This window comes from Ursus americanus, chromosome 12 (genome assembly GCF_024610735.1).
Source record: "Ursus americanus isolate L20-20 chromosome 12, mUrsAme1.1.p, whole genome shotgun sequence".
Classification (NCBI taxonomy): domain Eukaryota; kingdom Metazoa; phylum Chordata; class Mammalia; order Carnivora; family Ursidae; genus Ursus; species Ursus americanus.
Genome location: NC_142138.1, coordinates 70,016,982 through 70,032,286, shown reverse-complemented (window position 1 = coordinate 70,032,286; position 15,305 = coordinate 70,016,982). Strand labels below are relative to the sequence as shown.

The window sequence follows — 15,305 nt, the reverse complement described above, 5'->3', positions numbered from 1 at the left end:
CCTACAGGGGATGGCACCAACTCTCCTTCTACTAGCAGTGTGGCTGTCAGGGGAGCAAGGCCAAAAGAAACAGCAGGAGAGGAAGCAGAGGCTAGTCTTCCCACAGAGATCACATACCCAAGAATGCCTGTTGAGCAGAGTAGGGGTGACAGTGGGGACCTCTGCCTGGAAACCACTTTGACTAGGATGGGGCAGGGGTTCTCAAACTTTAGCAGGCACCAGAATCACCTGCAGGCCTTGTTAAAATAGATTACTGGGCTCTAACTCCAACTTCCAATTCAGAAAGTCTAAAGTAGGTCCCAGAATTTGCATTCCAACCAATTAACTGGGTGATGTTGATACTGCTGATCTCAGGACCACACTTTGAGAATCACTGTTATAAATATTTCTAGCCCTTATATCTCTTAATACTCGCCCATTCCTTCTTTTTCTACCCTCCACCTATTGCTTTATTTCTTCTCCACTATCCCTTCATTAGCCTTCTTTAGGAAAACTAAAGGAAAGACAGAAAACAGGAGTGAATGTTAGATTTGTCTTAAGGATTCCTCTGGATAAGGATTCCAGCACTCTAGTCTGGTTGATGGGTGTTTCAGTAGCAAAATTCATTCCAAATACAGATGCCTCTTCTTTGATCTAACAGTTGGTGTGAAGGGACAGTTCAGTAAAGAGTAACAGATGCTTTTCCAATAATGTCTTGCTTTGGGTTTCATAAGAATTGAGTAGGAAGTGGTAGATATGGGGCGCCTGGGTGGCTCAGTCGGTTAAGTGTCTGCCTTCGGCTCAGGTCATGATCCAGGGTCCTGGGATCAATCCCCGTATCGGACCCCCTGCTCAGTGTGGAGCCTGCTTCTCCCTCTCCCTCTACACCGCACGCCCCCCACCCCCACCACCACGTTCTCTCGCTCACTCTTGCTTGCTCATGCTCTATCTCAAATAAATAAAATCTTTTAAAAAATGGTAGATATATTCCACTACATTTTAGAAAAGTTCCTCACCTCTCCTAGATTACTTAAAAACATTTTATTATAGCTAAATATACATAAAATTTGCCATTTTCACCATTTAAGTGCACAGTTCAGTGGCATCAAGTACATTCATATTGCTGTGCAAGTATCATCACCATCTGTCTCTAGAACTTTTTCAGCTTCCCCAACTGAGATTCTGTACCCATTAAACACGAATTCCCCATTCCCCAGTTCCAACCAGCCCTTGGCAACCACCACTCTACTTCTTGACTACTTTTTGACTTAGTTTCTCTTTCACATAATAAAAGAGAGGGTTCATTGCTAACTATGGGATTGTTTCTATACATATGCAGGCCTTCTTGCATATACGTGATTGAATTTATTATAAGAGAGGTAAGAGAAAATGGGACTGGAGAAAGAAAAGAGACAGCTGGATAGGGATTTTCATATTGGGCCTACTATCCACAGGCCTCAGCAGCCCTGCCATGGATCCGGCCGATTCTTTCGCATTAAGAAGTTGATCTTTCGAGCCATTTCCATGTTGTAGATCCGCCGACAGGTTTCATAGCTTTCCCGCTGTCGTCGGCGACAAGGCTTTTCATAGTACCGCCGTCGCTTAATGTCCTCGATGAGCCCATCCATGGTGAGGATTCTGTATAAAGGGAGGCAATAAAGTTAGAAACCTGGGCTCATTATTATTCTTTTCCAATTCCAGAGATGGCCAGAAGTCAACTGACCAAATGACTGGTGTCTATAAAAATTATAAAGGGAAATGGTGGTTGCATAGCATTAATTGCCTACCTATAGAGGCCCCAAACAGGAATTTGTGGGAAATAACAAAGCAATTAATTACACAGTCCTTGCTCTTGGGGGGTTTATAGTCAGGGTCATATTTTCAACCTTTATTCTCCCACAGCACACCTGAGGGATGTGACACAGTCCTTAAGAACAGTGGCTCTATGGCAGTGATTCTCAACCAAGCGATCATTTCAGAATCTTCGGACGGGGTCATTCATTTGTAGTAGGAAAAACAAATCACTAGGGGTGACTCCTACTTGGTCCTTAGTGGCAAATGCTCCCCCATCCCTATAGTTTAACTGATACAGCTGAAGTCTGTAGGCTTGAGATATCCCTGGGCCTACTTAATACAAGGAAAGAAGAGGCCTTTATCAAACCAATGATACAAATGGGAATATCAGTAGCCTCACCCAACAGTTCCCCAGGTACCACATGCTCCAACCACACTACTTTGCTGACTATTTCCTGAACACACTCTGATATCAAGTCTTTATTCACCCTGCTTCCTCAATCTAGAATGCCACCTCCACCTCCAGTTGCCAACCTTCTGAGTAAAATTTTCCTCATCTTTTTGATGCCAAACCTAGATGCCACCTCTCCAAAAAGGTTTCTCATCTTCTTAGAGAAAATCATTTCTATTATTGTATACCTACTTAGTAATTATTTCATTCCTCCATTCTGTTAGTTATTTATACAAATGTCTCCCTCATTAGACTGAAAATCTGTGAAGGAAGAAACCACGTTTTATTAATCTTTAAGCGTCTATAAAATTGAGCTCGCTCTGTTTTTTCCTGCCTACCCAATTCCTTGCAATGCAGTTCCTCTTGCTGGATATTTTTTTTCTTTTCAAATTTTTATTGAAATCCTAGTTAGTTAACAATTAGTATAATATTGGTTTCAGGAGTAGAATTTAATGATTCATCACTTACATATAACACCCAGTGCTCATCACAAGTGCCCTCCTTAACATCCATCACTCACTTAGCCCATTCCTTGCCCACTTCCTTCCATCAACCCTGTTTGTTCTCTATACAATGAGTCTCATGGTTTGCTTCCCTCTCTCTCTTTTTTTCTCCCTTCCTATATGGTCATCTGTTTTGTTTCTTAAATTCCACATATGAGTCGGGGTGCCTGGGTGGCGCAGTCGTTAAGCGTCTGCCTTCGGCTCAGGGAGTGATCCCAGAGTCCTGGGATTGAGCCCCACATCAGGGTCCTCCGCTGAGAGCCTGCTTCTTCCTCTCCCACTCCCCCTGCCTGTGTTCCCTCTCTCGCTGGCTGTCTCTCTCTCTCTCTCTCAAATAAATAAATAAAATCTTAAAAAAAAAAAACTTAAAAAAAAATTTCACAAGTGAAATCATATGGTATCTGTCTTTCTCTGACTGACTTATTTCACTTAGCATAATATGCTCTAGCTCCACCCACATCATTGCAAATGGCAAGATCTCATTCTTTTTGAGAAACACCCCCCCCCCAATCTTTATCCATTCACCAGTCCATGGACATCTGGGCTCTTTCCATAGTTTGACTATTGTTGATAATGCTGCTATAAACATTGGGGTGCATGTACCCCTCTGAACCTGTATTTCTGTATCCTTCGGTTAAATACCTGGTAGTGCAATTGCTGGGTCATGGGGTACTCTTGTTGGATTTATAACACATCTAACTCAAACTTACCTCTTTGTTCTTCCACAAAGACATTGGAGCTTATTCTATCAACTACTCAATCCGTAGGCTCCTGAGAACTCTGGCTCCAATCTGTAATTTGTTGCTTCCTCTTAATCACATCACCAGTTGGTCCTAAGGAGGTCTAGAGGCATCTGCTGCTGTTTCCCTCCATTTCTGGCATTGTTTACATGGCCCCTTTCCTGCTCACTCTTTCTTTCATTACAGGTAAAAAGTAAGTCACAAACACAGTTGGAGATAAGGAGGTTACGTGGAAGAAGGGGGATAGAGGAAAAAGAAAATCAAAATAAGAGAAACCACCAGCTACTTCTGCTCAGTGAGAAGTCCTATTTGTTGCTGCTGTGTTATACCACAAAGCCCGAGATAACAACTACAGACTGAACGTGAACTTGAAAAGATGTGAGCTTTGGGTAAATTACAAATGTGCATAGACTGTGAATACAAATGTGAATAGACTGTGAATACAAATGTGAATCACTGTGCTATGGGATCCCCTCCCAGGTTCCTGCTATTTAATATCAAGAATGCTTTATAGGCTACTAGAAAATCATATTTGTATAAATCAGTTTGTCTAGGTGTTAGTGGTAGGAAGACAGGAGGCAAGGGAATTGCTGCAAATTCCCAGAAGCAGGAGAAGCAGATAATTCGGGATCTACTGGAACACAGTCATGCCCAGAAGTCATGTGGATCCAACACCAGAATCTTACGATAGAGAAGTAAGGCACCAAAGACTAAAAGACTCCGCATCCTAGCCCACCTTTGCTACCCTTATTCCTTAATTTACTCTTAAATGTTGGTATCCCTCCAGATTCCTTTTTTTTTTTTTTAAGATTTTATTTATTCATTTGACACAGAGAGAGAGACAGCGAGAGAGGGAACACAAGCAGGGGGAGTGGGAGAAGGAGAAGCAGGCTTCCTGCTAAGCAGGGAGCCCCACACAGGGCTTGATCCCAGGACCCTGGGACCATGACCTGAGCCGAAGGCAGATGCTTAACGACTGAGCCACCCAGGAGCCCCGGTATTCCTCCAGATTCTGACTAAAAACCTCCTTCTTTCTGGTTCTACATGACTTCCTTAACTTTTACCAGTGAGCCTCAACACTAATGCACAATGAAATCATCCCCTAAAAGGTTTTAAAAAAGTACTGCTTCCTGGGGTGGCGCCTGGATGGCTCAGTTAGTTGAGCAGCCAACTCTTGGTTTCGGCTTGGGTCATGATCTCGGGGTCCTGGGATCAAGCCCTGCACCAGGGCTCCATGCTCAGCGGGAGTCTGCTTGGAGATTCTTTCCTTTGCCCCTCCCCCCACTTTGCGCAGAACTCACGCGTTCTGCACGCACACGCTCGCTCTCTCAAATAAGTGAATGTTAAAAAAAAAAAAAAAAGTACTGATTCCTGGGCCCCATTCCTCAAAGATTCTGATTTAATTGCTCTAGCATAGAATTACGGAATTATTCTAGCACTAGAAATGTTTGAAAAGACTCCCAGGTAATTCTAATACAGAGCCCCACCTCAGAACTGACACAGACACTGCTGACTCCTGAATCTTTACCTCTAGTCCCAACCTTACTTTAGAGCTAGACTGTTATTTCCAATTGCCTCAAAACCTACAAAGACCATGATCTATGATCAGTGATTATGACTCACTGAAAACTCAGATGATGGTTCGCATTTCTGAGTAATAAAGTTCTGTACATTTAAAAAACAAACACACAAAAAACCCTACAAAGACCAAAGTTATTGTCTCCTCCTAAAATCTATTTTTCCACCTCTATACTATTAATGACATCACCAATTACTCAAGCTAAAAATATCAGCATGTTCCTGGACTAGGCCTTCCCTTTTATTTCCTACATCCACACTTACCATATCCCATAAATTCTATAACCCGAGAATTCTATAACTTTACATCTCTTCCTTCTCTCCTTTCCTATGGCCACAGCTCTAACTATGGTCCTTATCATCTTGTACTTGGATTACAGAAATAAACATTTAACTGATCATTTAATCAATAAATGTTTATGGAATCCCAACTTGGTACCAGACGTTGTGTTAAATGCTGAGGACAGAAAACAAACTTAGACATGCTTCCCTACCCTTGTAGTCTAGTAAAAAAGATAATTATACCAGAATTACAATAGAGTGTGATCACTCCTTCCTTCGGTTCCCAAAGCACAGTGGTCCTCAAACTTCAGCCTGCAGCCGTCTCCCAAAAATCCCATTAAAACACAGATTGCTGGAGTGCCTAAGTGGCTCAGTCGGTTAAGCACCCGACTCTTGATTTTGGCTCAGGTCTCAGGGTCCTGGGACGGGGCCCTGAGTCAGGCTCTGCACTCAGCACAGAGTCTGCTTGAGGTCCTCTCCCCTCCCGCTCCCCCTGCTCGCATTGTCTCAAATAAATAAATAAATAAATAAATAAATAAAATCTCCCTTATTGGGGTGTGTGCTTTCTAAGGTTAGAAATTATTTTGTGTTCATTTTTTTAAATGAATTCATTTTTATATTTAACATAAGGCTTGGCAAACAGTATCTGTAAATATAGGATAAAAATGGATCTTCTCGGCGACCAACAAATGTCCACAGCTCAGTGGATGAAGTGACTTTATAATAGACACAGTTTTTGGGAAAAATAACTCAGAAAGCCTCAATAATGTTACCTTTCCTATGATGGCACATTAGAGTTTAGACAGCATTTTCACATTCATGATCCTAATACAATCCTATAAAATTAAAGAAGCAGGCAATGTCATCTTTTTACAGAGTAGGAACCAGGAGTCCAGAGCGGATAACCTGCCCAAGATCACAAAACGGAGCTAGAAGTAGAATCCAGATAAAAAGATGGGAGCCAAAAAGATATGGCACACTGTGGGAAAGGAATGATCCAAAGATCTAAGCCTTTATTTGTCTAGATCTTGTTTACTGCTGTCTAATAAAGGCCATGTTTTGGACTAGTCTAGTACATTAGATAACAGAAAAGTCTCGGAAAGAAAAAGATTGGATACATAATATAAAAAGGACATGGAAACTGGGTCTGAGAGAGACTATTAAAAAAACAGGGACACTGGATATGACTTCACTAGGAAGAGGATCCTACTGGAATGACAAAGACTGTTTATTTATTTTTGACAAAGACAGCTTAAAAGTGCGATGAAAGAAAACTGCAAAAGGAAGAGGGAGTTTAGACATATACTCAGTTAGGTATCCTACTGGAATTTTAGAGTTTGAAACAGAAATGATCACCTTACCAGGTGCCTGGGTGGCTCAGTCGGTTAAGCGTCTACCTTTGGCTCAGGTCATGATCTCAGGGTCCTGGGATCGAGTCCCACCTCAGGGCTCCCTGCTCAGAGGGGATCCTGCTTCTCCCTGTCCCTCTGCCCCCCTGCTCATGCTCTCTCTCTCACTCTCTATGTCAAATAAATAAATAAAATCTTAAAAAAAAAAAAAGTTATCACCTTACCAAGTAAATGCCTGTGTGGTCAGGCAAAAAAAAAGCAAAACAGAGGTGCCTGGGTGGCTCAGTTGCTTAAGCATCTGCCTTCGGCTCACGTCATGATCTCAGGGTCCTGGGATCGAGCCCCTCATCGGGGTCCCTGCTCAGCGGGAAGCCTGCTTCTCCCTCTCCCACTACCCCTGCTTGTGTTCCCTCTCTCACTGTGTGTCTCTCTGTCAAATAAATAAATAAATAAAATCTTTATTTAAAAAAAAAAGCAAAATAAGAGAAAAGTAACAGAAGGATCTAAGAGTAGAGGAAGGGAAAGAATGAAAAGATCACGGTCCCCAACATAATGATGGGGTTGCTAAATGGTGTTCCCTGGATGGTTCTAACTACTCTAGCTCATCCTTACCCCGTTCTTTCCAGTTATCCTAAAAAAGCAGATTACCTTCAAAAGCTCCAAAGTCCCTATAGTAGAGGCATCTACTCAACTCACTTCTAATAAAAAAGGATGCAGAAAGAGCTTTGTAGAACCAATGAAGTAAATACAGAGGTGTTACTAATGATGCTTCTGCTTCCAAAGGTAGTTCAAGGACTAGCAGACCAAGAGCTTCAGAGTAAACAGATCAGCTTGGAGTTGGGGCGCTTGGCAACCTAACACTGAAGGAGAAATTAGTGGCCAATTTTACTTAAATTCATCAGATTATGTAAAAGGAGCTGAGCTGCCTGGGCTGGGGCAGGTTGGAAGTGGCAAATTCACATGTCAGCGTAGCCAGTCTACATCAGGATAACATATATGCACAAGGACTCGCTGGGCCCAGAAGCTCCCCTACCGGGAATAAAAGAAGTCAACGGGGCCCACTTTCAGTGTGCTTGCCTTTCCTTGCTTGGGGGCCAGCCAGTCATACAGGGCTTCCTAACAACCCCCACTCTCCATCTCCTCATCCCAGGGCAGGAATGAGGGCCCTTGGTTATATAACAAGCATTTTGTGGTGGTCTCATTGGCTGTTTCCTTTTTAAGACTGTCTTTGTGCTCCAAACACGCCAAAGCTTTAACCACCTCCCTCTTATCTCATTTGCTCTCCTGCCTACTGTTGTAATTAGACCACAGGACATGCAACTAATTTTTAAAATACCGACCATCAGAAAGCTGGGAGAGACAAGGGGAAGCCCAGGATGTAATACAGAATACAGAAAAGGTGTAATACAGAAAAGGTGGCCAGAGAGGACATTAAGAAAAAGCAGAGAAAAATAAGAAAAGTGCATCAGAAAATGTGTTTGACAGACAGGAAGACTACGATACTCCAGAACTAGCTGGCTCACATTTTCATGCTTAAAAGTCCTTGCCTAGAAAATCATTCTAAGAGCAAGATATTTGTCCATTTTCTCCCCCTGAAGCTAAATAAAATTTATAGCATATATATCTAATACTCCAATATTAAAAGGAAGAGAAATGTAGCTTCTTAAAAACTGAACGCAAACTGACAAAGTTAGTATCCTCCTGAAAGACTATAAAAATCACTACTGTAACACTTGCTCCAACCTGGCACCTTCCAACAATGTGCACTTCTTCTTTTTTCCTTTCAAAGATTTTATTTATTTATTTCAGAGGAGAGGGGGAGAGAGAGAGAGAAGCAGCCAGGGGGAGGGGCAGAGGGAGAGGGAGAAGCAGGCTCCCCGGTGAGCAGGGAGCCTGATGCAGGGCTCAATCGCAGGATTGTGAGATCATGACCTGAGTCAAAGGCAGATGCTTATTAACCAACTGAGCCACCAAGCACTCCAACAACATGCACGTCTTGCACTGCTTTCCTAGATAATCCCAGCCACAAAGAATGAATTTTCTAAATTCATAAGGAAGCCGAAGAGATAATTGCACGTCAGTCCCTGAGTCTCTGGGACTTGAACCTTTTTGTACATTTTTCTTTCCAACTATTCCTCTTCCTTTGATCACATTCCTTCCTTTTTAAGTAATATATAGTTTTTCCCCGAAAGCTATTCCTAAATTGGTGTTTTAATCCCTGAAATGAAGAAAAAGTAATGCCACGTTTCTTTTTTCTGTACGATTTATTTATTTATTTTGGGGGTGGGGAGAGAGAGCGAGAGACACCAGAAGTGGAGGGAGAGGGTGAGGGAGAGAGAATCCTCAAGCCGACTCTCCGTTAAGCAAGGAGCCTGACATGGGGCTCGATCCCAGGACCCCGAGATCATGACATGAACCAAAATCAAGAGTCTGCCACTTAACCAAACAAGCCACCCAGGCCACCCAGGCTCCCAGCAATGCCACATTTCTTAATTAGGACACTTGACAGTGTGCCAAGGGTATAATCTAGAGATAAAAGTCTCTGGATAAATTTGATGCATTTGCCCAGCGCACCAATTTTAACTTGAATAGGGGTGGAGGTAGTAGCCCTAGAACAGATGCAATGGCAATGAATTAAAAAAAAAAAATCTCCTAAAATCTTAATTAAAAAAAGAGAGACTTCAAAAAGATTCCATGTTTGCTTATAGTAACAGAACTCCTATAGTTCCTTCACTCTCCTTTGCTGTTAAGGATACTTTAGTGGAAAGGTTGACAAACACTAAAGTAAGAGATTGAAGAAGATAAAGAAACATTTACATTTATTAAATAGACATTAACTGAGAGCTTTCTATGCGCCAGACGCTTGGCAAATGCAAGGGATATACAAATGAAAATGCACAGCTCTCTGCTCTTAAGGTTATTACAATCCTGGGTCAACATTAAAATGTCCTGGGACATTTTTAAAAAATTTTTTTCCAAGATTTTATTTATTTATTTGTCAGAGAGAGAAAGACAGAGAGAGACAGAGAGCACAAGCAGGGGGAGCAGCAGGCAGAGGAAGGAGAAGCAGGCTCCCTGCTGAGCAACGAGCCGGAGGTGGGACTCAATCTCAGGACCTGGGGTCATGAGCCAAAGGCAGACGCTTAACCGACTGAGCCACCCAGGCGTCCACATGGGACATTTTAAAAAATGCTGGTCACACACCACTGCCCAGACGTAGTCTCAGGCTGGGCCCTGGCATCAAGAGTTTTTTTTTTTTAAAGGTTCCCCAGGTGATTCTAAATTGGTAGCCAGGGCTGAAAACCACATGGTGTCACACTGACCAGTCTCCTGCCGTTTCTGACTAAAATTAGCACTTATACCTAGGAAAGAAGTATGCATAAACTGCCCTTCACCTACAAAAAGAGAATCTTAAAAGAAGTATGGGGCTGCTGTTTAACAAAAAGAAGAACGAACGAAAAAGAGAAAGAAAAAAAAAAGAGAGAGGGATGTAAAAACAGATTCCTAAGAACAAGAACTGATATAGTACCAGGCCAGGCCAGATGGCAGAAAGAATCCAAACGTGCCTCACCTTCTGCCATTTATTTAGTCTTCCCTCACCTGCCACCCACTTGCATCTGGAATCAGGAAGGATTTTTAGAAAAAATGAAAAAAAGAAAAAAAAAACAGGAAAAGAAAAACTCTAATGTTGATTAAAATAAAAATATATTGGATTTTGGAAGATGCAGATATATAGAGGTTTGGTTCTAAGTTAATTAGTACGATCCCAGGCAAAGACACCAGAAAAGTCTTCTCTCAGAAGGTAGAAGGCCTAATGCTTTCTTCAGGTCTGACATCAACGGAAAGAGAATCAACTCCTTCAGGCAGGAATTAGAAATAATTTGTTTATCAGGTTTTAAATTTTTGTAACTGGAAATGGAAATGAAGGAGCAGAGCAGGGGCACCTGGTGGCTCAGATGGTTAAGCATTTGCCTTCAGCTCAGTCATGGTCCCAGGGTCCGGGGATTGAGTCCCACATCGGGCTCCCTGCTCAGCGGGAAGCCTGCTTCTCCCTCTGCCTGCCGCTCCCCCTGCTTGTATGTGCGTGCGTAAGCTCTCTCTCTCTCTGTCAAATACATAAATAAAATCTTAAAAGCAAGCAAGCAAGCGAGCAGAGCATACAGAGGGAATAAATGCTATTATTTCAAAATGAGATTAGCAATAGGCTAAATAGAAGAGCCTTGGTTGGAAAGTATCACTATCCATAAGAAAAGCCATTCCAGGGGCGCCTGGGTGGCTCAGTCGTTAAGCGTCTGCCTTCGGCTCAGGGCGTGATCCCAGCATTGTGGGATCGAGCCCCACATCAGGCTCCTCGGCTGGGAGCCTGCTGCTTCCTCTCCCACTCCCCTGCTTGTGTTCCCTCTCTCGCTGGCTGTCCATCTCTGTCAAATAATAAAAAAAAATCTTTAAAAAAAAAAAAAAAAAAGAAAAGCCATTCCAGTATCAGCAGAAAATTAGATCATCCTGACAAAATAAAGCTTAATTTTCTCATTTTTTCATCTCCAGGCCACCTTGAGCATAATCTAATAATCAAGGAAGACAGAGAAAAAAACGCTAAACTCTTAATCATTCAAATAAAAAAAATAAACAAATCACCCGCAAGCAAAACCAAAAGGGTAAAACTTCCTTACACTAACTTCCAACTTACGATCATAGCTACCACACAATGCCTACCATGTGCCAAGCACTGTTCTAAGCAATTTAACCGTATTAACTAATTTAATCCTCACATCAACTCCAAGAGGTAGGTACTATTAGTTCCACTTTACAGATGAAGAAACTGAGGCAGAGAGAGACATTAAGTAGCTTACCATAGATCATGCAGCAAATAAATTGCAGAGCTGAGATCTATCTGAACCAGGCAGTTGGCTTCAGGGTCTGTGCTCTTTTTTTTTTTAGATTTATTTACTTTAGGGGCACCTGGGCGGCTCAGTCAGTTGGGTGTCTGCCTTTGGCTCAGGTGATGATCCCGGGGTCCTGGAATCGAGCCCCGCATCAGGCTCCCTCCTCAGCGGGAAGCCTGCTTCTCCCTCTCCCACTCCCCCTGCTCAGCCCTCTCCCTCCACCTGCTGCTCCCCCTGCTTGTGCTCTCTCTCCCTCTCTATCAAATAAATCAGTAAAATCTTTGAAAAAAATAGATTTATTTGAGAGAGAAAGAGAGAGTGCATGCAAGCAGGGGTTGGGGGGGTAGGGGAGAGGGAGAGAGAAAATCTCCAGTAGACTCCCCGTTGAGTGCAGAGCCTGACTCAGGGCTCGATTCCATGACCCCAAGATCATGACCTGAGCTGCAATCAAGAGATGGTCATTTGCGGGGCACCTGGGTGGCTCAGCCGCTAAAGAGTCTGCCTTCAGCTCAGGTCATGATCCCGGGGTTCTGGGATTGAGCCCCGCATCGGGCTTCCTGCTCCGTGGGAAGCCTACTTCTCCCTCTCACACTCCCCTTGCTTGTGTTCCCTCTCTTGCTGTCTCTGTCAAATAAATAAACAAAATCTTAAGAAAAAAGAAAAAGAGAGAGATGGTCATTCAACCAACTGAGCCAAACACTCAGAGAGAGGGTCTGTGGTCTTATATTCAAGCCATGACTTTGGTCAAAAGTATTAAAGTTGTAGCTACTTTCTTGATACAAATATAAGAAATGGTTCAATAAATAATCCTGCACAACAAATTGTTTTTTCATTACTTGACAAAGTAGCTCATTTCTTAAAAATCAAATTTTTGCTTGTTTGTTATTTCCAATTTTAGAACAGGGGAGTTTAGGGGAGCTAAAGCTAAGCCTCTGGAAATTTGTTTCACCATCAAGTAACAGCTGGTCTTTGACATGCCTCAGTAATACAAACATCTCAATCACCCTGGCTAAGAGACCCACCTAAATCCACCAAAATCAATCACACAAAGACTTACAGGGAAAGATCAGAAAAAGGGTGGAGGAATCTGCAAGACTTCCTTTTCCCAAATTCAGTACTTCATCTCACTAGCTAATTTGCTACTGAGTCTATAAAGACATTCATTTTGTGCTTATAGGGGCAAAGAAAGGTCATTAGACATTTTGACCCTCTCACAGACATGCCACTAGGTCTGAAACAGGAAAGAGCTGGGAATGAGCAGCGATAGAAAAAAATGATATATGGTATCTTACCACACAGTACCTAACTGATTATCTTTAGGGAACAGCTTCTGCGCAAGGATATGACTGGTATGCACAGACATAGAATGAGATAATGGGGCTGACCTAAGACCAGATCCTTTTAAAAGACACACATCTTGGGGCGCCGGGGTGGCTCAGTTGGTTAAGCACCTGCCTTCGGCTTGGGTCATGATCCCAGGGTTCTGGGATCGAGCCCCACATTGGGCTCCCTGCTCAGCAGGAAGCCTGCTTCTTGCTCTCCCTCTGCTCTCCTGCTCCTGCTCTCTCACTCTCTATCTCAAATAAATAAATAAAAAATAAATAAAAGACACACAATCCATCTTGAGCCTGCAATTGCTTCTCAATTACGCAGCTTCTTTTTTTTTTGAAGATTTTATTTATTTATTTGACAGAGACAGCCAGCGAGAGAGGGAACACAGCAGGGGAGTGGCAGAGGAAGAAGCAGGCTCCCAGCGGAGGAGCCCGATGTGGGACTTGATCCCGGAACGCCGGGATCACGCCCTGAGCCGAAGGCAGACGCTTAATGACTGCGCCACCCAGGCGCCCCTAATTACACAGCTTCTGACAGCATCTTTGCCCTCATTTACTATGGTCTTCTGCCACCCAACACTCCACACTTAAAACTCTTCGCTAAGAACTAGTTTCTCTTTCATTTACCCTCTCTGTCCCCAAGGACCCCACTAATAAACCCAATCAAATAAAGATTATTAACTGGAAAATGACTGCCATAGTTGTCTACATTTCCAGAGGAACTAGTAAACAATCTAGTGACATAAAGCAAAGAACACTGCAAAGGAAAGGTGTGTTTTATGCTCTCCACTATTCAATAATTGTGTGATCCAAGAAACGTAATTTACATGTCCTAAGCTTCCCTCACTTGTGTAATAAAGCTACCATCTTATTGGCCTTAAGCCAGGCTGATATATTCTCTTAAGATCTCTTTCATACAATTCTTTGATAATTCAACTCAACAAGCATTCGTTTCTTTCACACTGGGGAAAGAAAATGATGAAGCAAGCCTGAAAGTCAAAATCATTACAACCAGTGGTAAGGGCAGACTAAGGAACTATTGGCCTAAGAAGGTATGAAGGTAGGGTATTCTTTATTATAGCCCTTCTACAACTCTTAGTCTAGCATTCAAAACCTTTCAAAACAGCTCTTCTACTCCCAGTTCATTTCCACCTTTATGTTTTTGCTTATGCTGTAACCTTCCTCTAAACCTGATACACTTTTCCATCTCTTGCTTGCTTCTCCAAGATCCCAAAACTGAATTCATCTTTCCATTAGCCTTGCCCTACACCCATCCCTCCCTCGACCTTCTATTTATGATGTACTACGTTCCTGCTTCCCAGAAACTTTATATTTTCATTTTCCCTTTGGGTTCCTTAAGTCTTGGGGGAGACAATTCAGGCTCTGTATAAACAAACCTCATACAGTTAGGTTTTGAGGAAAACTTCATTTTTAAGATAATAAACTAAGGGGCTGAAAAGTTTCAAGTGACTGTGAATACCTGGGCTGGCGGGGGTTTGAGAACAATCTACGACAGGGGAAGGGAGAGAATAACCACCCAAGCACTTCCCAAGAGAGCTTGTCCAGGCACAATTCTCGTTACCTGTTCAGGGTCCGGTATGCACCTTCCACGTTCCCTTCCTGTACCATCACAGTTCTGGCAATGAACTTCAGATGTTTTGCCATTACCTTGGAATTTAAATCTTCACTCTGCAGGATCTAAAGGATAATGGATAAAGGGAAAGTACAGAGACCAGGTAAGAAAGAGAAACACAGCAGAATGCACACCCTACCGCGTGGCTTACTCAGAGTCTGGAAAAGCAACGTCCCCAGGAACAAGGGACACAGGGGCACGCAGAAGTCTTCATAACCTGGAAAGCATAAGCTAATCATAATCAAGACTGCCTAGTTCTCTTTGCCAATACAACCCTAGCATAGGGAAGAAAAGAGATGGTAGCAGGGCGTCATCACGGAGATGTACGTGGCGGGCACGGGAGGATCCGGACGCGCCACAGGCTACTCCAGTTACCGCTCACCGCCCCAGGAGAGGCTGGGGTGGGCGTTGGGTACGAAGTCTTTCTCGGTCTTTCTCGCGCAAGTTTCTCTTTCCGCCACAGCCACCTTGCTTTCCCCATCCCCAAATCCTCACCCTACGCCCTCAGGAACCAGCCGCCGCAAAGGAGCTCGCGGCCGGAAGCGGAAAGACGTCATCTTCTGCGCCGCGTGAGGAAATCCAGGCTGGAACTAGAAAAACCGCTTGGAAACCATGGCAGCTTTCTTTCTGGCTGGAGTTGTTGGCTTCTCCACGCCCCCCACTCCCACGGCCCCCGCCAGACTCCCCACGCCTCCAGCCCGGACTCTACACCTGACAAAGCAAGATATTCGTTGCCTTAAATTCGCCCGAAACAGGTTCCTCGTTTTCTCATCCTTCGGTCT

At 43.3% G+C, this 15,305-nt stretch overlaps 1 protein-coding gene across 2 annotated transcripts; it reads right to left on the bottom strand.

The window, feature by feature from the left end:
• Positions 1-1,321: 1,321 nt before the first annotated feature.
• Positions 1,322-15,171, bottom strand: MRPS21 (mitochondrial ribosomal protein S21). 2 transcript variants are annotated; one of them, XM_045804495.2, is made up of 3 exons: positions 15,019-15,171; positions 14,473-14,588; positions 1,322-1,617 (listed from the first exon to the last, which is right to left on the bottom strand). In XM_045804495.2, exons 2-3 carry the CDS (start codon positions 14,553-14,555, stop codon positions 1,437-1,439), a joined length of 264 nt encoding a protein of 87 aa, XP_045660451.1. In that variant the 5' UTR covers positions 14,556-14,588; positions 15,019-15,171; the 3' UTR covers positions 1,322-1,436. The 2 variants fall into 2 exon arrangements, with proteins under 2 accessions (XP_045660451.1, XP_045660452.1); XM_045804496.2 differs by lacking the exon at positions 15,019-15,171 and adding an exon at positions 14,675-15,011.
• Positions 15,172-15,305: the final 134 nt, after the last annotated feature.